The sequence below is a fragment of the Polyodon spathula genome, chromosome 5, assembly GCF_017654505.1.
Source record: "Polyodon spathula isolate WHYD16114869_AA chromosome 5, ASM1765450v1, whole genome shotgun sequence".
In the NCBI taxonomy this organism is placed as follows: domain Eukaryota; kingdom Metazoa; phylum Chordata; class Actinopteri; order Acipenseriformes; family Polyodontidae; genus Polyodon; species Polyodon spathula.
This window is the reverse complement of record NC_054538.1, coordinates 72,463,371-72,488,771: the sequence shown is the minus strand read 5'-3', so window position 1 is coordinate 72,488,771 and position 25,401 is coordinate 72,463,371. Positions and strand designations below refer to the sequence as shown.

The 25,401-nt window shown below is 35.3% G+C and overlaps 1 protein-coding gene across 1 annotated transcript in view; it reads left to right on the top strand.

The window, feature by feature from the left end:
* The window catches only part of LOC121316280 (glutamate receptor ionotropic, kainate 2-like), a 182,444-nt gene that overhangs the window by 145,108 nt on the left and 11,935 nt on the right, over nucleotides 1–25,401 (top strand). The window contains exons 13-14 of the mRNA XM_041251260.1: nucleotides 944–1,161; nucleotides 19,249–19,474. Of these exons, the coding sequence (XP_041107194.1) occupies nucleotides 944–1,161; nucleotides 19,249–19,474 (444 nt within the window). The remainder of the gene's footprint in view (nucleotides 1–943; nucleotides 1,162–19,248; nucleotides 19,475–25,401) is intronic.

The following is a 25,401-nucleotide window of genomic DNA, read 5'->3' as shown; positions in this document are numbered from 1 at the left end:
AGAGGTCAGCTAAAAATTTAAATACGTTTGTATTTAGAAATGTAATGCAGATTGATGGTAGGAGACTACCAGACATGTGACCACCAGGCCTTGAACACGACAGATATGACTGTGCTGATGTGTGGTTTTTGTTCCTAAGAACAAGGGCCAGCCTCACCTGAAGTCTTGACGTGATATCATTTACTCTGTATCTACTTTGTCATGCATTTTTAATTAGTTTTTTTTATCAAATCTGATGACAAATGTGTTCCCTTTGACATTTTCCCATTCAATGTATTTTGGTTAAAAATGACATACCAGGCTGACCTAAGATGGTATTGGACTGAATTTGGAATAGGCCAAAAGAATATGCACTGACATGCCAGTTCAATAGAAATGCATCTGTCACTGAACATTCTGACAATCAATAGCGGTCGAGCCCATTAACAATGTCTTCTGACAGATGTCATCCAGACAGGACATGTTTAATGAGTCACATGGTTCCATGGAGTTCTGGTCATGGAGCTCCAACGTTGGAGAGGATTAAAATATAACATAAAATATAATATAACAAATAGAAAGCCATTAGCCTTCATTTAATTCAGGCTTTGTTTTTCAATTCAGTGGCACTGTTCAATTAAGCTTAGGAGGACGTGGCTTAAACACACCAATGGATTTGCAGCTAAGAATTTTGTTTACATTCGATACACCATTAATTTAAATGACACATACACTTTAATTGAATATAATACAATGCAGACACATCAAGGCCATTCACCATCCAGGTCTCATTAATTAGAAACTGCCCTCTTTGAAAATAGACCACTTGAGTCTGGTCTGGTGTTCTACAAAGTCTGGTCTTTTCCTGCTATAATGTGATAATGCCAAATTGCCTACAACTACAACTGCAAGAATGCAGAACTTTGAAGCCTAGTGGTTAACACCCTTTCCTCTTTTCTGCTAGGTTCTGAGCTCATGCCCAAAGCCCTTTCCACCAGAATTGTTGGGGGTATCTGGTGGTTTTTCACACTGATCATTATTTCTTCATACACTGCTAACCTAGCCGCCTTTCTAACAGTGGAACGCATGGAATCACCCATAGATTCAGCAGACGATTTGGCTAAACAAACGAAAATAGAATACGGGGTAGTGGAAGATGGTGCCACAATGATGTTTTTTAAGGTAGGTGACCTTTTTTTTATTTTCTTTTTGAAAGGTAGCCAAAAGAACAACTTTATGGGATAGATAAGGCCTGAAAGATCAGTTATCCCAAACAATAGGTACTGTACCAGTTTATAATGTTTGCAATCATTCATAGTTTTTTTTTTTCTTAATTGCAATTACTCCAATTGTTTTTTTTTTTTTTTTTATTAACGTGTTTTGATATGTTTTAAGTTGCGTTGACAATGAGTTCAGGAGCTACTCTTGAGTTCTGTTGCCTGCCAATAGAATATTTAATGTAGGTTACAACAGCCAAAAGGTTTTAATATTAACAAGCACCAGCACCATCTTTTTATGCTGGTGTGCATTGCGAGAAAAACAAAAGGAATTTTGATCCACAGTGGCTGATCACTATATAGGGCTGGTTTTGATGACTAACAACAGCAATTGAATGACACATTAATAGTGTCATGTATGTTACACAAGTGATTATAAGTCACCTCCCTATTGTAGCCTATGTGCATCTGGAAGACATCAAAATGACTGAACCATTACGGTCAACATACCTAAAGGGGAGAGTGATGAGAAACAACGCACAACAAACAAATACAGTAGAACCTGTGAAGACTAAACTTGTAAAAATCCAAATTGTACAGTGTAGCAAGAAGATGAAGTCATGTAAAATGTTCACATCGATTGGTATAAGAGACCAAACATAATTCTTTGAGGGAAAGGCCAAATCCAACAAGGTGTAGTTAGGCGGTCTGCCATTTATCTGGCTTAGCTTTCTAAAAATAAAGGCTGTCAGGAGAGTTGCAGAAGCTGTCAAGGGGAGAGATAGAATCAAAATACATTGGGATTACCGGGGACATTTTTTAGATGACAAGTTGTGGCTTGACAACCGTACCCCAAAAAATATTTATAGAATTGATTGTTGTTATGTACTATTGTCACAGAGATGGCCGAAGTGGGCGGCGTCAGACCCAGGAAAAGGAATGAACACAAAGACAGATGATGTGAAATGATGATGACACTTGCTTGCGCCGGTTTATTGTAAATAAAACGTTTAAACACGAAAACAGAAACAGGACCTGGCACTGGTAGCCAAAATAAAACAGACAAACAAAAACGGACTAATACTTAACAAAAAACGGTGTGTGAGCAGCTAGACACACAAACAAGGTGAGTTTTAAATAAACAAGTATCGTGCTGGTCCCACCAGCACGTAATAGCAATTGAAATATTTACTTCTCCTACCCTCTCTCTCCCGTTCTCCACTCACCGAACACCCAACCGCCAGTAGGTGAAAACGTGCATCTATATATACTGTTGTGCTGGGATTCAATTACCAATTAATTATTCACTTGAATCCCATCACGTGAATTAATAAAGTGCAATTCCCCGTGCTCACATATTACTATATTTTCCTTGCACGTGAAGTGCTGTGCAATCCTCGTGCCTAAATACACATATACATTTTAAACACTCGTGTTACACAGACCCGTTTATATCCTGTGTACCAATGTCTATACACCAACATTTAAACACACCACACGCAACACATAACAGATAATATACACAGGGGCGGGCACTTTGTCACAACTATAAAAGAGTAAAGGTTGTGCTGCGTATAAATATTCTGATAACAAAATACCTATAGCACAGTATTGCTCCCAACAACCAGATACCCATATGTATCCTATACAACAAGAGTATAAGTTCAAATATATGACATTTGTCAATCCCGCTATAATTCATCAAAAGTATTTAATAATTCGATATTGTTTAGCATTGATTATACAATATAATTGGCGTTTCCGATACATATTTTTTGAGATGGAGCATTATGAATTTCTAAAGATAAAAAAATACAAGACACAAAAGAAAAGAAAGACGCACAATCATAATCAAAAAAATGTAATATCCTACAGGCTTGGAACTCAATTAATACACATATTGTGTGTGGTAGAAAGCTGCAGGCAATTGATTGCTTTCAGTCTGGGCACACAGTCAGGACTTGTCCGGTATTCATTTCACGACAAGTATGTTTGCACTCTTGCACAACTTGAATATTCATGATTTATTTATGATAATTGCATGATGTGTAATGTATAGATGGGGACATAATTTGCATTAGAATGGTGAGTAGCAGATGAATGGTTCCATACACAGTGATCCCTGTTGCACACTGCCCGCAGGCATGCATGGAAAAGAAAGCTGGACTGACAGGAGAGGTACAAACACAGAGGAGTACCAGGAAAACCAGCAGTTAGCCAACTAAGGCTATTCAATACATGTAAAATATGTATATACTATGTACACTGATAATTAAGAATTATGGTATGACAGGGCGTTGTAATATAGTGAAATATCACAATGACTGTGGAGGTTGCAACACCTGTAATCCCACATGAGAGACAGAGAGAGAGAGAGAGAGAGAGAGAGAGAGAGAGAGAGAGAGAGAGAGAGAGAGAGAGAGAGAGAGAAATTCTATACATAATAGAATACAAAAACTATAAACAACACCAGTGCCAGTACTTATTTTTTCTTGTGTTTCTAAGATATTAGTTGGTGGTATAATTATAACAATCAAATTTCATTGCTGTCATTGCCTAATACTGATTGCAGTGTGTGATGTGCTGATGAGTTTGGTGGTGTTTGAAAGCACTGTGCTTGAAAATTACATAGTGGTAAAATGTCTTTGCCTATCAAGATTTGCTCTTTGTGTGTAGAGTAGATCAGTATCAAATAATTGACATTAAATGTTGTTTATTGACCCCAGAAAGCTTTATCAATATGACCCTGTCCCCAAAACATACAATTGAATTAGCAAAATGAGATCCATTCAAACCCAGATTTATTACTTTTTGTCAAAAACAAGGGATACTTTTTTAGCAGTTATTTTTGTGTGTCCATAGAGATTACACCAATAATGCTAAAGATCGTTACTATTGAGTCTTACTTATTAGCTAATGTAATTGCATCTAATTACGACTCAGAAATTGAGTTATTTTTCACTCTGTTTCCCTTGGCAGTTGTTTAAGTGAGACACTTATGGTTTTCTTTAATTCATCGCCTTGACAGAAAAAAGGAAAAAAAAAAACCCTCAGAAGATGTTTGAATCGCTATAAGAAGGAAAATTAAATCATTAGTAAACATTTCATTTGTTAGCTCAGAAATACAAAAAAGTCTGCCAATGTAAATATGAACTGGACAAATTATAGTTGCATGCTGTGTGCAGCTTTAGAGCCTCTTGGTTCATTAAATTTAAATAACAAATATAAATATGTTTCATTGAAGTTCTAAAACAAACACAAATATATCATACTTTTTTCATGTAGGGATTTAAAGGAAATCCTAGGTTTACAGTTAATAGGTCATTTTTAATTATCAGATGCACTTGCAGTTTATGTGAACTCACGGCAACATGAATTTGCATGATCAGCGGTCGTATGGAGATGGGGAAGATTCAATAAACAAATACAGCTTATCTACGGTGAATGTCCAGAGTCCCTGTGTATGTGTTTAAAATTAAGTGCATAGAGAATGGTAACACAAGTTTTTGACCCTTTAGCTATTGTAATTGTGTGTAATAGTGTAGTGTGTAATAGTTCAAAACCGTGAAATAGTTTTTTTTTTTTTCAAATTGAATCTATCCTGAAAAAAACTGGCAGAGGTGTATAAAAACATTAGAAAAAACAATTCACGAATGAGAGGAGGGCATTCGGCCCTTCTAAGCTTGTCCGGTTTGTAGTAATTTATTGATTTCAAAATGTAGTCAGTTGGGTCTTAAAGGAGTCAGTTGATTCTGCCTCAACAACATGACTTAGTAGCCCTTCCACACTATCAACAGTGTGGCTACATTATTCTAAGTAGGATATTTTATTATAGGAAAGAGCGACAGATGTACTGGAGGAATATGAAACAGGAGAATTGTGTCTGAACCTTGGCTTAGCGCCAAGAAAATGTCACAATAAAGAGAGACTCTGAAAAATAACAGTTAGTATTGCAGCACTGAGCATCACAGGCCATCTTTGTGATCTGCTCTGTCTGAGCCATCAGCAGACCTGAGACGAATACTTAATAACATACCATAACAGATGTTATCATTTTGGTTAGTGCCCGATCTATGTCAAAAAGTGCTTATGAGGGAAAACATAAAACCAAATGAAATCTAAACACACTGTACTTTAAACCCCTGAAACTAAGTGAATCAGTGGCACAGTCGGAATTTCTTAGCGTTAGAAAAATGTAATTGTGTCAGTAATTTCTTCCAAAAACACAAATACCACTTTAGTAAAGGCTGCAGCTGAGTAACCACTGATGTCAAATTGTCTTTTCCCCCTGCAGTGAAAGAACCTCAGGTCAGATTGAGGTTCATCGACAGTGTACTAGATCCCTCCCCTTTTATTCATTAATATGTTCTATATCTTATATAGAAGAATGTACTGTATCAGTTAAAAAGATGTACATGATATGATGTATCTGTTGTGATGGTGAATGTGCAGCATCTTTCGTTAATTGACTATATACTATATGCAATGTTTCTGCTGTGTATACATACATTGATCTGCTGTAGTGTAAATGTTTCTTTTAAAGCATATGGGTCAAAAACCCTATGTCTCTGGACGGTTCCAAAGATGTGTTGGCTCAGTGCCATTTTTTCTCATGTATCCTTCAGTTACATCTCATTAATCTCAAAGTGAAGTTCCTTGTTGAGTTATAATTCTGCCCTTTACTGTTTTTTTTTTTTTTTTTGCAGTAATTTAGCATGTGAATTATCCAAGATAGTAGAAACCCTACACAGCCTTTTTTTGTTCCTCAGAATAAGAAAAAAATTGCAACCTCAGGGCAAATACTGTTTTATAATTCCATACTCTTGATGTTGAACACTATTTTGAAAAAAAAAAAAAGAAGTTTTTTTTTTTAACCTTTTAAATGTTGCTTAAACATTATAAATGTACAATTGACTTGTAAAGTTGCAATCTAGTATAATTAATAAACGATGTTAGATTCAGGACACTGTTCTTACATTGAAGTACACTTTGCTTTATAGTCTGCAATGGATCATTTTATCGTCTTGACAAACCAAGGTTTTTCATGTAATTTATTGTATATTTAGGTAGTGCTGCCAATATCTCTAATACAGTAAAATTCATCTTAAAAACAAAGGACTCATACAATGCTTACTAGGGACTTGTTACACTCTGTTGTAATATGTGATAAGAGCAATTTGCCCACGGGAGGAAGCTGGGCCTGTTCTTTACTACTATAATTGTCACAGTAATATGTTTTTGCTATAGCAGTCGTCAGTAACAAGCATGTTTCATTATATTTGATGCTATAACAAGCAGAGCAGACAGGTAAACTTAGGAGTATCAATCAGTCTGTCATTTGATGTTAACTTGATTTTTGTATTCTTCTCAAGAAGACCAGTGGCAAAGTATGGTGTTTATTGATGTCATCAGATCATTTTTTATTTTAGAATAATTTCTCAGTAACAGCATTGTAGATCTTAAGTTAGAATACAAGTATAGCACTACTGATAAAGGAGGTATGATTCATTTGTAGGTATCATTAACCTGCATTTCCATTCATGAGATGAGTGTCACATTGCTCATTTATATAAGTACAATGATGCATCAATGACTGAAAATAACAGGCACTGATGAATTAGTCCAATTAGCCTCTGATTGATCAATTGGTATAGGAGTAAGACCGAACCTAAATTTGGATTCAGGATTTTTTCGTTTAGGAAAACCATGTATAAATTTGATCTGATGCATCAATGGGAGCATTTTTGCTCTGGGAGAGAACCAGCAATTACAATTAATTTAACTGTATTCTCAAAGGGTAAATATACACAGTGATCAATTATGACACTTACCCTGGTAAAAAAATGTAACACATTGAAACCTACAAGTTTGGCCAAAAGTATTGTATCGCCTAGAATTTTAGGATAGATTGATTTAGGATTGATATCATTAAAAAAAAAAAAAAAAAAAAAAAACTACAACATGATATTGCAGAAGTCTACCAGAAGCCATAATAGTAGTACAGTATTTCACATTAGATTTCAAAACATCACATTATTCAATTTTGTCTGATTTTGTAAGTGTATGGAAAACTACAAAGCGATATGGAATTCAATATGTTAACGTAACATTAATCAGCAGGTTTCATTCGACTTTATGAAGCAAAATGAATTAATTCTGTAATGTGATGCAATACTTTTGGTCATAGCTGTATACACAACAGTCATAAGTGTGCAATGCAGCTGGCTTTCATCAAGGCAGTGACATACAGCTGCACAGCTCATGTCCATATATTTGCCACAGGATATTTGGTAGATCTTCAGTTTAACCACTTGTGTGTGTGCATGTGTGTGTGTCACTAATCACTACAATTTAACACAGGTGGAGGCCACTTAACTTGGTGTGTGATTCTGAAGGCGATTCGTTACACCTGAGCTAATTTAGGATTGCTATTACAAGGGGGGTGGACACTTATCCAACCAAGCTATTTCAGCTTTTATTTTTAATTAATTTTCTACATATTTCTAGAATATTTTTTCACTTGGAAATTGTGGGGTAGGATGTGTAGATAAATGAAAAAAAACATTTTAATTCCAGGCTATAAGGCAACAAAAGGTGAAAATTTTGAAAGGGGGTGTAGACTTTCTATAGGCACTGTGTATATATATATATATACACTCACACACACTCACGGTACCAAAAGTTTGAGTACACCTGCATGAAACCAGGTTTTTCATGATTATCTATGCTTTTAACTGTATAATCGCATCTATAAACACTTAATATTTCTTTATATGATATGTGTACTTATATAAGCTGATAATCATAAGTGAATTGCATTCAAACATTAAATTTTGTAAATGAAAATGTAAATCTTGTCAATTTCAGTGAAATGGTCACCCAAAGCAAGGGGATTTCAGCCTGAAGCCCAAGTCAGTTAAAAGTCTGAAATGTGTATAACACGGTGTTAGAACACTGGCCTAAGTGTAAAAGTGTCTTTGTTAGATATTCTCTGAGTTAACTAGCTTTACCTAATTAACCTTTTGTCACCAATTATTGTTAACAGGTGAGGGTCCATGATTACTATAAATATAGATAGCATAGGCACAGGTTTATCATTCCTGAATGTAAGGGAGCAGAAAATGACAAAATACGCTCAGTTAAGCAAAGAAAAAAGACAGTCTGTAATTACATTAAGAAATGAAGGTCAATCTTTAAGACAAATCGCAAGAACTTTGCAAGTGTCTGTAACTGCTGTGGCCAAGACCATCAAACAATTTGAAGAAACTGGCACTCATGAGGACAGAACAAGGTCAGGCAGGCCAAGGGTGACCTCAGAATCAGAGAACAAGTTAAATTGAGTCACAAGTATGCTGCCCCTGAAATACAAGCTCAGCTAAATGCTACTAAAAGTACAGATGTTTCAACATCAACTGTTAAGAGGAGATTGCGTGAAGCTGGCCTAACTGGAAGAACTGCTGCAAAGAAACCATTGTTAAGAATGCAGAATAGGAGGAAGAGACTTGCCTGGGCCAAAAAACACAGAAACTGGATGTTTGAGGAGTGGAAGTCGGTCTTATGGACCGATTAGTCAAAATTTGAAATATTTGGGTCCAACCCCAGAGTATTTGTAAGATGCAGAGAGGGTGAGCTCATGAGTTCTGCATGTGTGGTTCCCACTGTCAAGCATGGAGGAGGCAGTGTCATGGTCTGGGGTTGCTTTGCTGGTGACAGAGTTGGTGATCTTTACCAAGTCCATGGCAAGCATACTTCAGAGGCATGCCATTCCTTCAGGATTACATCCAGTTGTGCAGTCCTTCATTCTTCAGCAAGATAATGACCCAAAACACACCTCAAAGTTGTGCAAGAACTATCTGGCAAAGAAGGAAAGTGAAGGACCACTCAATCTAATGACCTGGCCTGTCCAGTCTCCAGACCTCAATCCCATAGAACTTGTATGGGACGAACTGGACAGAAGAGTCAAAGCAAAGCTACCGACAAGTGCCCTACATCTCTGGAAATTGCTACAGAAGAGCTGGGAAGACATGTCGGGTGATTTCCTGCAGAAACTTGTTAACTGAATGCCTCGTGTTTGTGAGGCTGTTATTAAGGCAAAGGGTGGCTATTTTGAGGAATCCAAGATTTACAGACAATTTTCAATTTTCTTGAACATTTCTTTGATACTTCTTATGTTTTGTTTTGTATATTGTAACATGTGTTTTCATTTTCAAGTATTTACAGAAACGTATATGACGTAAAACATTATCAATTATGGAAAAAAACCTAGTTTCCAGCAAGTGTACTCAAACTTTTGACTGGTAACATATATAACTCACAGAATCTCTGTTCAGCCATTTTCTCTTGTGGAAAGTGCAGGGGAGAAAGGTGCTCCTTTGAAAAGGGGCGGGACTGACAGTGATGTGAACCAATCACATGACAGACGGAGACGATTGACCGGTGGTGTAAGGATGATAGGGCAATAGTTCAATCTATTTTTCATCCTATGATGAGGTTTTTCACCAATCACAGGCTGGGATTTGCAATCACTGATTCATATACAATAGAACACAGGAGTTACAAACACCTTGGGAATGGAGGGTTCGTAAGTCTAAAATGTTCGGAACTCTGGAAACTGAATTTTCAAAGGTTTTGTTAAATACCTGCTATCTACCCTCAATCTGGTGAATAATACAAGGATACAGCACAGTAATAGTCATATTGTTATGGTTGTTATGCTTTGTTTAAAACTAAAATGTTTCTGGTAAAATTGCCAGTACTTCCTTTAAAATCTACCTCACCTTTCTGGATAGATTTGCTGATACAGTAATTTTGCCTTCTCCGTGACCAGCATGCTGCTTATACGAGCGCCTTTGTGGTTATGGGTGAGTGATTGTGTACTTCCTGTTCACCATGGGTGTTCGGTAGAGCGCTCAGTTCGTAACTCTGCTGTTCAGAACTCTGAGGTTCTACTGTATATATTACTACACGATAATATGTCTCAAGTTGCTTATAAGCCTTAGTGCATTAGTACCTCAAAAACAGCGAGAGACATTTTAGTGTGGTAATGTTATTGTTTGATAATATATTCTATGTTTCTTACTCATAGTTATGTCTGTGCAGTGTTGCGAAGAATGCTTCAGTGAAAACTTGGTTCAAAGCCCCCCCCCCCCTTTTTTTTTTTTTACTGACAAGATGAAATTCGAAAGGTGTATGTCCGGGTCTTTTTCAGGTATCTGGTGAAATTCTCTCGATTCTCGCACTGAACGTAAACACGACTTTGTGAGGGTCATGTGAATAAGTGTATAAAACATTTGTTAACCCACTAAGTAAAGATTCTTTGAGTAAATATCAGTTTGCCCTCAGAATATCTTGTCATTTTTGTTTTTACAGCTTTAAGCCACCATTCAGGATAGTGGTAAAAGCACAGACACAGACCTCTCATACTGTATATTCATGTGACATATAGTAGGAGCAGGAGTTGACAGGGGAGGTTGTATATACCAGTGTTAGTCTCTGTTCTTACACTTGTAGAGTGCCCTCCTGCTGAGGGAAGATTGTTATTGTGCCCTGTGAAACAAGGTAGTCACTTTTGAAGCCATCGGTGAGGATCTACTAGTTACAGAAAAGGTTGAAGCTACTTCAGTCCTGTTCCCTATTGGGAATTACTGTGGAGAATGTTGATACTCTAGTGGCATATTTCCTTTTGGGATTTGACTATAATAAATGGTGATCCAAGAATGACACAAGCATTGCATTCTTTGAAAAAAAAAAGGAAATCCTTAAATGGGCTAAGCATACGAAAACTGCTTAGAAATTTCAACAGGTTTTTTTTTTTTTTTTTTTTTTTTTTTTTTTTTTATGACCACTGCCTAAAATGATATTTATGGATAAATACATCATTTTAGAAGATATAAGCCATTTCTTTCTTGCTTTCCCACAACTCAACAATTTTTTTTTTCTGCCAGTAAGCAGAAGTAGTAATTGTGGGTCAAGAAAAAGAAAGATGTTGCTGTATATTTCAACACTCCCGCAAACACTTTCTCGACCATTCTGAAAAACTGAGATACAGTAATACAGGCCTTGAACAGACAACTGTAGATGCAAGCTATCAGTGTTTCCAGTTTGCTGAATACTCTGATATTGAGGATGCCTTGCTTTTGTGGGTTAAAAATGCTGGTGATGATTTGTAAAAATGAACACTTTCAATGTTAACAGCAAGTGTTTAGAAATATATATATATATATATATATATATATATATATATATATATATATATATATATATATATATATATATATATACCCACAGGTTTTGCTTGGTTTTAGGTGCAAAATCCACTTGTGAGTCATCTCAGGGATCTGTTTGTTTTTTTTTTTTTTTTTTTTTTCCCTTATTCATATTACATCTATAAAAGTGAAGTTAGGTACTTCATAGGTACTTAAAACAGATTAAATATTTCAGAGGATGACATAAAGGTCATACAATCTGATTTGGGTTCTTGAGAAAGTGAAGGCAGGTGTTAATGAGTTTTTTTTTTTTTTTTTTTTTTTTTTTTTTAAGATAACTGCATAGTTCTGAAATATTAAGTTAACTTCAGAGTTTGAAACAAGACTCAAGAGACAGAGAGAAAAAAACAGATAAATCAAAGATAATTATTAAGTGTATTTTACATGAATCACGTTTTTTGTATGTTTTTTTTTTATTTTGTTTGAAATATTTGTGCTATGGAATGCTACAATTTGTTGTGCACTATTACATCTGACCACATACATAGATATTAGGTTTGTATCTCAGGTCAGAGACTAGATTTAATTATATCTAAAATGTATAGAAAATGGTACATTCTTAGATTTAGTACTGTATCTAACAAAAGGGTGCATTTACACAAAAGGATGTGTTAAATACACAAGAAATTACAGCAATACAGTATATTTCTAAAACTCAAATGTAACAAGACCTCAGATCCCTACTTTTAATCTTCTATCAACTCAAATTGCGATGCTGTTGCGTTACTGTCTAACCCCATCAATGGAGCAAAGACGAGATGGACCTCCTTCAAACACAAAACGCAAAAACTCATTGGTCTTTTCATCCAAGTCATGGGTGTTCCTCCCTTGGCCCGTTAAAATAAGATGCTAATCCAAAACTTTCAAATCTGTATTTGAACAGCTAAAACTAGATTTACTAAGATTAGTGTTGATTAGAATGTGGTCCAGTTTATTTATTGTAATGGCGGTTCACAGTGTGCATACCATTCATACGAACGCGTCATCTTGCGTTCAAATCGCAAACGCCACAGACCAGTTGCCTTATCTCAACTTCTCTGCTTTAAGTTTGTGACGTCACTCACGTTCAACCAATCACGTTCGAGCTCAAGTTCAAGCTGATTGCACGTTCAAACGGCGTAATGACTTCAAACATAATAATTTAATAATAATAGATAATGAATGACGAAATGCTAATGAAGCAAGTAAATGGGTGTCCATGGCTGTATGATAACACAAACCGTATACGTTTTACATTCTCAGTGATCACAATGTGTAAACACACCATTGTTTCCACCTAAAGCGCAAAACAGGTCCCAGCGAGTATGATAGGGAAATTTGCAATGCCATGACAGCTGTAGTCACAGCAGTGTCCGCAGAGAACAGTGAGGATGAGCCTAGCCATCGCATTCCGTAGCCTAGAGGGTCGTGAAGAAACGCTATTAAAAATTAAAATGAGTCAGTTAACGTTTGAAGCCGAATTTGAACAGTAGTTGTTTTTGTTTAACTGTTCTTGTTTTTAATTATTGTAAATGATTTGTTGTTTAAGATGTCAAAGTTTTTTTTTTTAATAAATCTTACAATTTTCCTTTATAAAAACATGTCTTCCATCATTAGAAAACACCAGGAAGGTAAAAGATTGTCCCATTAAAAATAATTTTAAAAAATCCCATGTGTTATTTGCTATCCATCTTGTGTGTGTGTGTGTGTGTGTGTGTGTGTGTGTGTGTGTGTGTGTTTTGGTAATGAAAGTATTTCCATTCACAGATTTTTTTTTTAAATGTTTTTATTATAAGTGTTAAAGAAACAAAGTAGCTTTGAATAAAAGAAAATTCAAAACAACTTATTTACAGATTCAGATACACAACAGAAATTACTCAGTCACACGTATTAACTTCCAAATATAACTGACTTAATCTTTTGTGGTTTAAATGAAAAACATTTATATACAGTATTTTATTTATGAGCCTTCTCCGTTGAGCTCTTGCATGCCACTGGTATTAGGCATCTCATTTCTCCAGGAAGTACAATGCTGAACCCACCTTTATAATTAAATATGATGATCCAGAATTGGGGGGGATGTCTGGATAGTGACATGCTTCCTAATAATAGCTCCGATGTAGTTGGGATAGTTCCACATATTCCAAAATTTGTTGGCAATCTGAAGCCATCGATCACCTTGTGGTGCTTCTAAATATATCGGCTGCAAGACCACAGCGCTTCACAAGTCTCCTGCAGGAAGGCACATACAGGGGATTGGCCTATTCTGAAGCTGAATGCCAGATAAGTCTGGTGAAGCCAAGTACCTGGAAAGAATCATTATAATTAAGTATTAATTTTGTGAAAACCAAATCTGTGTACTTTTCACAATCAAAATGTATTATGTTGAGAGAAATAACCGATTTACCTTAACGTAATAGCTACTCTCTAGCCCTCGGAAATCAGTTCTTTCAGTCGAGTAGTTTCTTCTGAGATGAGGTCCCACTAAACTCAAAAACAAGTCAAATCTCTGTGGAGATATTCTAAAAAAACTAAAGAAAAAAAAACCCTTCCCTATCCCCCAAACGCATCTCCTGGACCAGGTTGGAGTAGTCTCCTTGCTGAAACCAAAGACGATTAATAGGTCTCACCCACTATCTCCTGCTTTTTCTTCTTCTCATTAAAATAATGATTCTTATAATTTGCGTTAAAATAACAGAACTGGAAAAGGAAGGTATTTTTATTTTATTTTTGTTGCATTTTTATTTTTTCAGTTTCAGAAGTTCAAATTGATAGAGCTCCCAGGTCACGTCACACGATTGTCTCATTGACCAATCAGAATGAATTAACACAGGGAGAGGATCACTCATTGTGAACTGCAGCCTGCATTCGTTCATTGCGTTCGTATGAATCATTCCCAGTGTGAACCAGCCTTAACTCTTCGTCAGTGGCATTAATAGGGCTTATATGGAATTCAGAAAGGGTACAAAGGTACCCCACATCCATAAATGTGATTACCTTATAATTAAAAGCAAAACAATGAATAATCAAAACTGGTTTATAGTGTTATTTAATTGATTCATTTTTAATAAACGTTGCTTTGAAGTGCAGTCTCGTCTGCCAGTAAGTAGAAGCTATGATTGCTGTATGTGAAAAATGTATATTTTTTGCAACCTGTGGTAAGGTGGAGAGGGGTGCAAATGCATCTCAAAAACTTACCATGGGCACTTAGAAGAAGGATTACTCCCTTTTCCTAAGTCAAACATGGACTTGGTATCAAAATTAAAGTCATAAATAAAGGTAATCAAATAAATCAGTCAATGTTTAATCACATGTAAAAATATCCTGGGATTATAAAAGAGCAGCTGTTCACTAAAGGTAAATAAATGCATGGCACCTACAGTATACAAGAAACAACACTAGCCTTGTGTACCACACATACTTACTGCATGAATGAGCTGATTAGGTATACATCCCAGATATGTGACATGTGTTGCTCATTGTAAATACTTGTATTTTCTGTTGAGCTATTCTTCAAGCCTGTGAGAAGAGTCCTACTATTTTTAAGGGTTGAGGGTCTCTATTTACATTGTACTCTTTATCTAACCTTTCTCGTCATTCTATTTCTGAGAGTTTAGTTTTGCCCAAATGTCTCAGTAATACACATACAAATGCAGACATTTGAAAAAAATAACTATTTGATGCACGATTAGTGGTGAAATATTAGTAAACATGAAAGACATACCATTTGAATAATACACAAAAGTGTGTGCTTCAGATGGCAGTTGTTATTTTTTTCAGGCCCAGTTCAAGGTCTTCTGTCTGTCTCGCATATTATATTATATATGTACTGTATGTATGTATATTCAAGCCTGTGCAAAAGAAAACCAACATATTAAACATAAATATGCAATTGCCCCAGAGTTTCAAGCTGCAGTATTTAAAATGGTTAGAAAATAATGAAACCTGCTTAAATTCATATTGTGCAATGTAGCACAATTTATTCATAATATTAAACATTTATTCCTTTAGAGATGTGCCTGAAATATTTTTATTTTCCTTAGTCCTTTGTTTATTATCACTTTTATCAAACAGAGGCATGGGCTGTCAGCTCCAGAGATTTGTTTCAGATTATTACGAATTGTATCTGCAACAAGAGCATGATCTTCTTTCTCTTTTTTTGGTTCATTTGTATTATGGAACATATTTGAAAGATTTAAGTGTTTTTTTAGGTTTGCTCTGACCATTAAAAAACAAAATTGACTCTCCAATTGCTCTAAACACTTAAGAAACCCGGTCACAATGGTAGAGATGTTGTTTTTCACAGTTCCCTCTTAATTAATGATTTAAACAACAGCAGTATTTAGACCCCAGTGTGCATTGTGTGAAACAGAAAAAAAAAAAAAAGTGGTCTTACCTAGAATCATAAATCACATGCTTTACTCTCATCAATGCATTTGTATTTTCTCTCTGGTCATCTCTTTCTTGGCAGGAATGTCTTTCTTGAACTTTTTAATTGTGTTCTATGGGTCATGACAACTGTTGTCACAAAGGAAAGGGTTCTGCCTGAGCAGGTTTTATAGTTTGTGTGCTTATGTTATGAAAATGAACTAGGCAGGGTCATTTTTGGCTTTACAGGCCACCAACTGGAGTGATGTTTTTTTTTTTTTTTGTGGAAATACATCAAACAATGGATTTCGAACCCACTCTATATTTTGTTTTCATTATTCATAACAATTTGAATTATATATTTTTTTCTTCTTAGAACAACTTTCAGTTTTGCTTTTACTGTATAAGCCTTCACATTTTTAATTGTGAACAGTTTAGCCTTCAGAAATGCATTTTCAAAAAGAGGCTCTTGATTTTAAATAACAGCTGTTTACAGTCGGATTACTCCCACACAGCTATAGCTGATGTTGATGTTGGCACAGGATCAGAGTAGTTTTATGTCTTACCGAAGTGGAGCTGGAAAAACAGTTCTTGTTATGTTATGATGCTGATGTTGTGAAAGCTCTTACAGGGAATCTGTTGAACATATATTCTGGACAACAATTATCTTTTGGAACTGTTGAGAATGCATACAGGGTTTGCCTATTGATAAACAATTGTTAGGGACTCTAGCAGTTTCACATATTGTGGGAAAGTTGGCTTACTTTATCAGTTTGCAAATGCTTGTATATGTGTTTGTATGTACTGTAGGAGTTATTGGTAGAAGATAATGGTAACAGGTATTCATACGGGGTGTAGTTAGTTACGAATGTACTGTTCACCAATAAAGGAATACGCTTTACCACATATTGGCAAATCAAATTGAAGCATATGAATTAATGATGAATTCCGTTATAGAAGACAAATGGACTAGGGAAAATTGACTGATAGTGTTAAGATTTGTTCTACAGACTTTGTGTGGCAGGGGTGGGGAGTGTGCAAAGGGATGATCCCCAGATCTCCAGGCAGCTGAAAGAGTTAGGAGGAGGGGGAGTTTAGAAACAATGACAGATTTTAGTGAAAAGCCAAATGGGTAAAGACTGCACAGCATATATAAATTCACTGTATAACGTCACAGTGCTGGTATTAGATTCCCATGGTGGGCAAATTTAGCTTATAAGCTCATTTCACATTGTATGTAAGGCTATTTGTGAAAACAGTAGAACTGAAATAAAAAAGAGAAGATATCCTAACTAAACAATTGGTGCTCTTTAATACTGTCATATATATATCTATATCCTAGACAAAATAAATCTGCTGTTCCACTTGATTCAAAAAGTTGGAAATTGTTCGAGCTCTTGAATGAAACTCAAATCAGACACAAGTTGGCAAGTAATTTGATGTTTCCTGTTCTGGTGAGTTGCTTCACCATTCTGTTAAATAATGTGCATGTCATATATTGCTACTACAGTTTTTTAACCCTTCGATAGAGACACAGACATGGCGATGCTTTTGCTGTTATTGGAATGCAGAAAGAGGTGAAAACACATGTAGATGAAGACAACAAACAGTGCTTAGAATCCCATCTCACCACGCGAACGGTCTACTGTTAGTATATGGCATAATAAAGTGTGTCTGTGTTCATATGTATTATCTGTACACAGACAGATATTGTTTAAACTATGATATAGCTAAACATTCATAAAAAATTACCAAAATTGCACATCCCTTGAGTTTGTTACCCTTTGTGTCAACAACTGATTGTTTAGTATCTGATAGATGGGACGCAAAATTTTGGCCATGTGAGGAACGCATGAACAGGAAAGCTGAACAGTGAAACGATATATATATATATGCGTATATATCTATATTAATATATATATAATATATATATATATATATATATATATATATATATATATATATATATATATATATATATATAATATATGCATAGCATTAAGATGTATTCCTGGTGGAGGAGTTTTAGATTTGAAATGAGATATTACCTGAGTTACTGTGATATGTCAAGTGACATCTGTCTAAGGTGTAAACAGGAAGCTAACTGATGATGTCATCAGGCTAAGGTCAAGTGGAGTAAATGTGTGATCTCAGCCCAAGGCATGAACAGGAGGTCTGAATAATAACATATGTAATAGATACCGTTTGAAATGTGCCAGTCGTGAACTACATCTTAAACTCCTTAGAGGAGCATTAGCTGATTCATATCAAGAATGCCAAGAATTCCCCCAAAACATAAATTCCACTGATTCATTTTGGTATTTAACATTAACCTAAAGTTAAGTGTCTGTACTGAATAGTAACACAGGTGCTGGTGTTTGTACTTACAACTTTGAATACACGTCTTCTGTTATCATATTTATCAGAAAATCAATGTTGAATCTACAGATTTCTTTTTACTTGATTTTAATGACATTTGAAAATAAATAATATAATTGCATGTAAATGAACCTAACTTCTGTTCAAGTCTAGATAGAAATGAAAGCTTGTCTTGTATTTGAATGAGGGTAATTTTCTAGTGTATGTGTATAAGTCTTGCTGTGAGAAATATGTGAGTACTAATAGAAGCAGGCAGAAGACATCTGCAGTAATTTCTTCTTGCCGTTCTCTTAAGCACTAGTCTTAGAAGCAGTTTGGGCTTTCTCTTCGTGCATGTGTGTCAATGATATAAAGTTTAAATCAGACCAAGCTTGTATTTTTGTAAAAATACTTTTTTTTTTTTTTTGTAAAAAACTGCATTTTAGAATGTCTTACTGACACATCTTATGTCAGCAAGGACAATACATTTATTTATAGAACATATATGTTTTACTATTTTACAACATTTTACTTAAACTTGCTGTCCTTAAAGTACAGGACTTAATTATTTGAACAGCGGTACATAAGCTTTACCAATATATAAGAAGCAATATAAGTTGTCCTTGCACAGAAACAGCAGGGAAAGTTAACTTTAACACTAGATTGTACTGTATGTAAACCCACATTTGGGTTTAAAGACAGACTGTGCAGTGTTGTGCCTAATATTTCTATTCATGTTTCTTGGGGTGTAAAACCCCAGCACAGATTTACATGAGTTTAGATTTATCATTTTGCTCAGTTCCTCTGTTGTTTTATGATACAATATATGTAAATAAAATATATCTGTGCTTATGTACTAAAACACACTAGATTTATACATACAGTGCAGCTATAGTATTTTCAATGTTTTTTTTTTTTTTTGCAAACCTTTTAAATATCTTAGGCCTTTGTATTGTGACTGGTTACACCTATTCCTGCTGTTAATTGAAGTTGCTCTAAACTTTTCAATAAATGAGGACTTTACACAACTTCGTATAAGTTCAAATAAACTGTAACAATGTTTTATTAATTTTTTCTCACAGAAATCAAAAATCTCAACATATGACAAGATGTGGGAATTCATGAACAGCCGAAAACATTCTGTGCTTGTGAAGAACAATGAAGAAGGGATCCAGCGTGTGCTCACCTCTGATTATGCCTTCTTAATGGAGTCAACGACCATTGAGTTTGTTACACAACGGAACTGTAACCTCACACAGATTGGTGGCCTTATAGATTCCAAGGCGTATGGAGTCGGTACTCCCATGGGTATGTCATATGTCAGACTTTTTAACTTTCTACATTAATAACTATTAATGAAAATAAAAAAAAGGAATGGTGACAACCAAATGCAATTAGTTATTTGCACAGATAATTTACTTTCATGTATGCACCAGGCCATATTTGTGGATCATCATATATAGCACACAGCTTAATCTTTTCTATATATATATATATATATATATATATATATATATATATATATATATATATATATATATATATATATATATATATATATGCAATCTTGGAATGTCCTGAGTAATTTGGAACCTACTTATAGTTAAGTCACCAAAATACATTCCTCAACTGCAACCCAAGTGCAGCAGGTTATTGATTCATACGCTGAAAAAGGCTCTAGGAACATCTGTGACTCCAGGAGTATTTACACATAAACTAAACATCATTAAGGGGTCTGATTCATAATTTTAAGCTTTGGGTTGCAGTTTCGTTAATGTTGTAAGCCTCTAAAAGGCATAGGGGTAGCATCCTGTGCTTCCACTGTGTGTAACAAGGTTCATTATAAAAGCAGAGTGTTAGAACGCTGCATGCTGATTGGTCTATCAATGTTTCAAGTTGTTACAATATCTAGCACAAAGTCATGATTAGGAACTACTTAGGAGCTAAGACAAATCAAAGCACCTGTGCTAACCACGTATCACTGCGCCACACAAAACGCATATGAAAACGCATATGAAGCATATGACATGGTTTATTTAGATTTCCAGAAAGCTTTTGACAAAGTCCCGCACAAAAGATTAATTCTCAAACTGAATGCAGTTGAAATTCAAGGAAACGCATGTACATGGATTAGGGAGTGGTTAACATGTAAAAACAGAAAGTACTGATTAGAGGAAAAACCTCAGAATGGAGTGTGGTAACCAGCGGTGTACCACAGGGATCAGTATTAGGTCCTCTGCTATTCCTAATCTACATTAATGATTTAGATTCTGATATAGTAAGCAAACTTGTTAAATGTGCAGAAGACACAAAAGTAGGAGGAGTGGCAAACACTGTTGCAGCAGCAAAGGTCATTCAAAATTATCTAGACAAGATTCAGAACTGGGCAGACACATGGCAAATTACATTTAATAGAGAAAAGTGTAAGGTACTGCACGCAGGAAATAAAAATGTACATTATAAATATCATATGGGAGATACTGAAATTGGAGAAGGAATCTATGAAAAAGACCTAGGAGTTTTTGTTGACTCAAATGTCTTCATCTAGACAATGTGGGGAAGCTATAAAAAAGGCTAACAAGATGCTCGGATACATTGTGAAAAGTGTTGAATTTAAATCATGGGAAGTAATGTTAAAACTGTACAATGCACTAGTAAGACCTCATCTTGAATATTGTGTGCAGTTCTGGTCACCTCGCTATAAAAAAGATATTGCTGCTCTAGAAAGAGTGCAAAGAAGAGCGACCAGAATTATTCCGGGCTTAAAAGGCATGTCATATGCAGACAGGCTAAAAGAATTGAATCTGTTCAGTCTTGAACAAAGACGACTACGTGGCGACCTAATTCAAGCATTCAAAATTCTCAAAGGTATTGACAGTGTTGACCCAAGGGACTTTTTCAGCCTGAAAAAAGAAACAAGGACCAGGGGTCACAAATGGAGATTAGACAAAGGGGCATTCAGAACAGAAAATAGAAGGCACTTTTTTACATAGAGAATTGTGAGGGTCTGGAATCAACTCCCCAGTAATGTTGTTGAAGCTGACACCCTGGGATCCTTCAAGAAGCTGCTTGATGAGATTCTGGGATCAATAAGTTACTAACAACCAAACGAGCAAGATAGGCCGAATGGCCTCCTCTCGTTTGTAAACTTTCTTATGTTCTTATGTTCTTATGTTCAAAGAAAACACCTGTCAAAATACCTGCTGTCATGGAAAATACTGAAAACATCACTTTTGAACTGACAATTTATGAATGGTTACAAAACAAAGCTGGATTAATTCATAAGAGCAACTTTCCCAAAACTGAAGAAAAGAAAAAGTTGACCTGTCATGCTGAGGTACATAAATGTAACCGTGACATGCTCGAAAAAACTTGAAATTAAATTAATACCACAAAACAATCAACTTGGGCTGTTAAATGCTTAAATGGCTGACTTTCTGAAAAAAAAAAAACAATTGTATAACAACAATAATAATAATAATAATAAATAATAATAATAATAATAATAATAATAATAATAATAATAATAATGTAGGGCGGTAAAGTATATGTGTTCTCTTTAGAGGAGCCGTCAGGCTCGTGAAGTAAATGAACAATATCCAAATAAGATTCCTCAGTTCACTATTCTTTATTTCCTTGGCACAGGTGCTCTTAATTACAGCAATAGAATACAGAGATCAATGAAACTTGCACAGAGTACCCTGTGGTAATGATTGCTCAGTTCAATATTCTTTATTTCCTTGGCACAGGTTTGTTGCTTTTATTTACAGCATTAGAATACAGAGCTCAATGAAACTTGCTCAAAGTACCCTGTGGTAATCAATCAATCAATTGTTATTTTATATAGCGCCTTTCATAGTGGACCACCATCACAAGCACTTTACAAGATGCAGTAACAACACAAATCTATAATACTTCAAATACAGAGAAGTGCATAATACATAATAAACAGTTATATATTAAAAACAAACAAAAAAAGCATAATACATTAAATACAGTGGAAAGTGCATAATACATGATAGTAGCATAATACATAAAATAGTACACTAAATACAGTGGAAAGTGCATAATACATGATAGTAGCATAATACATAAAATAGTGCACTAAATACAGTGGAAAGTGCATAATACATGATAGTAGCATAATACATAAAATAGTACACTAAATACAGTGGAAAGTGCATAATACATGATAGCAGCATAATGATTTCTCCCCCTCGTCCCAAGACACCACCAAACTGCCCACAGTTCAGCAGACATGTCACCATGCGTAAGGTCTTACAATTAAAGCTACAGTAGCATTAGCTGCACAGTGCAAAACTAATTTTACTTTTACTTTTAACTTTTTACACTACTAACATTAATAAAATAATGTGAACAGTGCAAATACTGTAACCTAACCAAAACAATAAAAAAACATTCCAACATTACAAGAGCAACTGTAATAAAACACATTTAAATAAGATGGATGCAGTAATTGTATCAATTAAATATGCAATTAAAGCCAAGATTAATTGAGATTTATTTTGTTTTAATCTCACGATTGGTCGCGATTCTTTTTTTTAATCACTTGACAGCCCTAGTTTCTATATGTAATTTGGTTTTGGTCTGCAGAAACCAGCTACAATGGGGTTTAATTTTTTATTCATTACAGCACCTTTACATGTGTTGTTACCATTGTATACATTATTCCTTTGGTTGTTTTGGATAATTGTTAATTGCAGGTAGCCTTTAAATGAAAAACACAGGAAATAGCTAACAACACAGCTAATAAGATAAACTGCACTCTGAGTGCATCCATTCGGTGAGGTTACTGCATTTTGACTCTTTGGTTCAGTTCAGCTCAATTAATGGGCATTACTTTGTGTACTGCTAGCATGCAATAACTAGCCTCTTATAGCTATTACTTTATACTGTTGTTAAATAATGCATGGATTACGCTCCATTTGTTTGATAGCACATAAAAAAATAAATTGAAATATGCTGTGTGGCATTTGTATGTGACTATGGAAAATTGAGAATTTTAGTTTATAAATATAAGTTATCACTTATATTCAGTCTTTCTTTGAGGTTGGAAATTCAGGTATGTCTTACAGTGTGTAAATCTAGAGATTAGCAAACATTAACTTTGTCTGACAAATTAAAATGCATCTAGCTTTCAAATACACAAGGCCAGATGCTCAGCATTTTTATTTTCACATGCTCTTGCCACTTAGTCACTACATGTATGAAGCAACTGGAAACTGCAAAGTACTTTTTCAAAAATTCTATTAAATCATGATATTGCAATGTCCATTCATGAGACAAGTAGACTTTTGGGGGACATTCATTTGGAAGACAGAAATAGTCTGGCTGTAAGGTCTAATTTGGTCAATATAAGATTTATGGACAATTCTTATGATATTTATATTTTCTGACAGATTTAGTTGGACATGTGAGTGGAGTATGCTTTGCAAAAAAAATATGTGGTGCAATTTTCTTTTTATGTTAATTATTTGTTGTATTATCTTTTAGTAAAAAATAAATGGAACAGCCAGGCAACTGAGAATACCAGAAAGCAGATGTCTGACTGTAGCACACATTTATAGTCAATCTTATAAAACCTAGACCTTAATTAAGTAATTAGAAAATCTACATTTTATGATTAAAGCAGATGTACTCTATAATTCGTGAGATCTTAAATGCATCCTAAAGTAGTGATTGCAACTTGTGTCTATCGGATTTCATACCATAGATAGGTATATCAGTGTCTATACAGTGCTGCCAACTTTTCAGATCTGAAAGTCGGCAGATTTCAAAATGCTATTTTAAAGCAAAAGTCACCAAACAGTCAAAGTACACAGACACACCAACAACTACACATAGTATGCAGGGGTGTAGTGCTAAATGCAGAAGTACCAGAAAGCTAGAGGGGTGATAGAGAGTGAGCATGCCGGTGTCAAGCAAAATGTGGTCACCCCTGGAAAATTATATATCAGCCTATGAAAAATGACCTACCGCCCAGAGTAAATTTCATAATGTCATTGAAAAGAAATATTTAGCTTTGCAGGACGAATTACATTTTAAGCTAGCCTGTTGTAAAAATAAAACAACCCCACACTCAACATTTAACCAGGCCTAAACTGTACGTAAAGTACATGGTCGACTACTATACTGGTCAAACTACACAGGAGACTACACAAAGAGAGAGAGGAGGTGGAGGAGACGTCCACAAATGTTTAGAAGTCATCAGTCTTTTCTGAGCCTGTCTGACACACAATGTATGCAGCAATTTTGCCTCAACACACAAACAATCACTGACATCTGCCAACTGCTTCAGGCTGACCTGGAAAGAGACATGCGGAGTCTATAACCCTAAGGGTACCCACTGAACTAATATTTTATGTCACTGGCTTGTTCCAACATACTGTGGGTTACTGTAAAGTCCATAAAACCTATTTTGCTCCAGAAATACTGTTCCAATATATGAAGTATGTATTGTTAATGGAATTTGATTTCATGCCAAAAATATTTGCTTTTTTTTTTCATACGCAAAAAATACATAATAAAAAGCTCACCAATATTATGGCTTTACAATATACTGCAGACATGAGCCAGTCGGTTATATCAGGTGCAGTGCGAGCTGTTCCTGCAGCTTTAATAAAGTGGCCAGGAGAATTCATCCATATCCTTGTCTTATGAGCTGCAACAAAATACAAAGCAGGGTTTTCTTGTGAGATATGAGTTTCCTGGTGCACAAACACAGAATAGGCATCTCTACCTAAATCGTAAGGGGACCTATTCTGTCAATGTGCAAGTAGTGTGTGATGCCAGCAACTACATTACAGATGTGTATGTGAACCATCCTGGCTCCGCTCATGACTCGTTTATCCTTGCTAATTCACTGGTGGCAGCTGCGTTTCAGTGGGATGACAGCCTGAGAGGTTGGTTGATAGGGGACAATGGGTATCACTGAAGCGGTGGCTACTGACACTCCTGCTCAACCCCACGACCCCTGCCGAAGAGATATGTGCTCATACTATAAATGACACCTTTTAATAAATCAGATTGCTCAATCACTATAGATTATATATGGAACAATCAAGGAGCAGAGCTTGGTTACTGAGAGACGATTCACACGAGCGGAAAGCAAGTGTTTGCGCTGGTCAAATCCTGCTCGATTGGTTTGATATTAAAGTTTACGGTTCCTTCTGCTGTTGCAGTTATTGAAAGGGCAGATGTTATGAGCTGTTTGA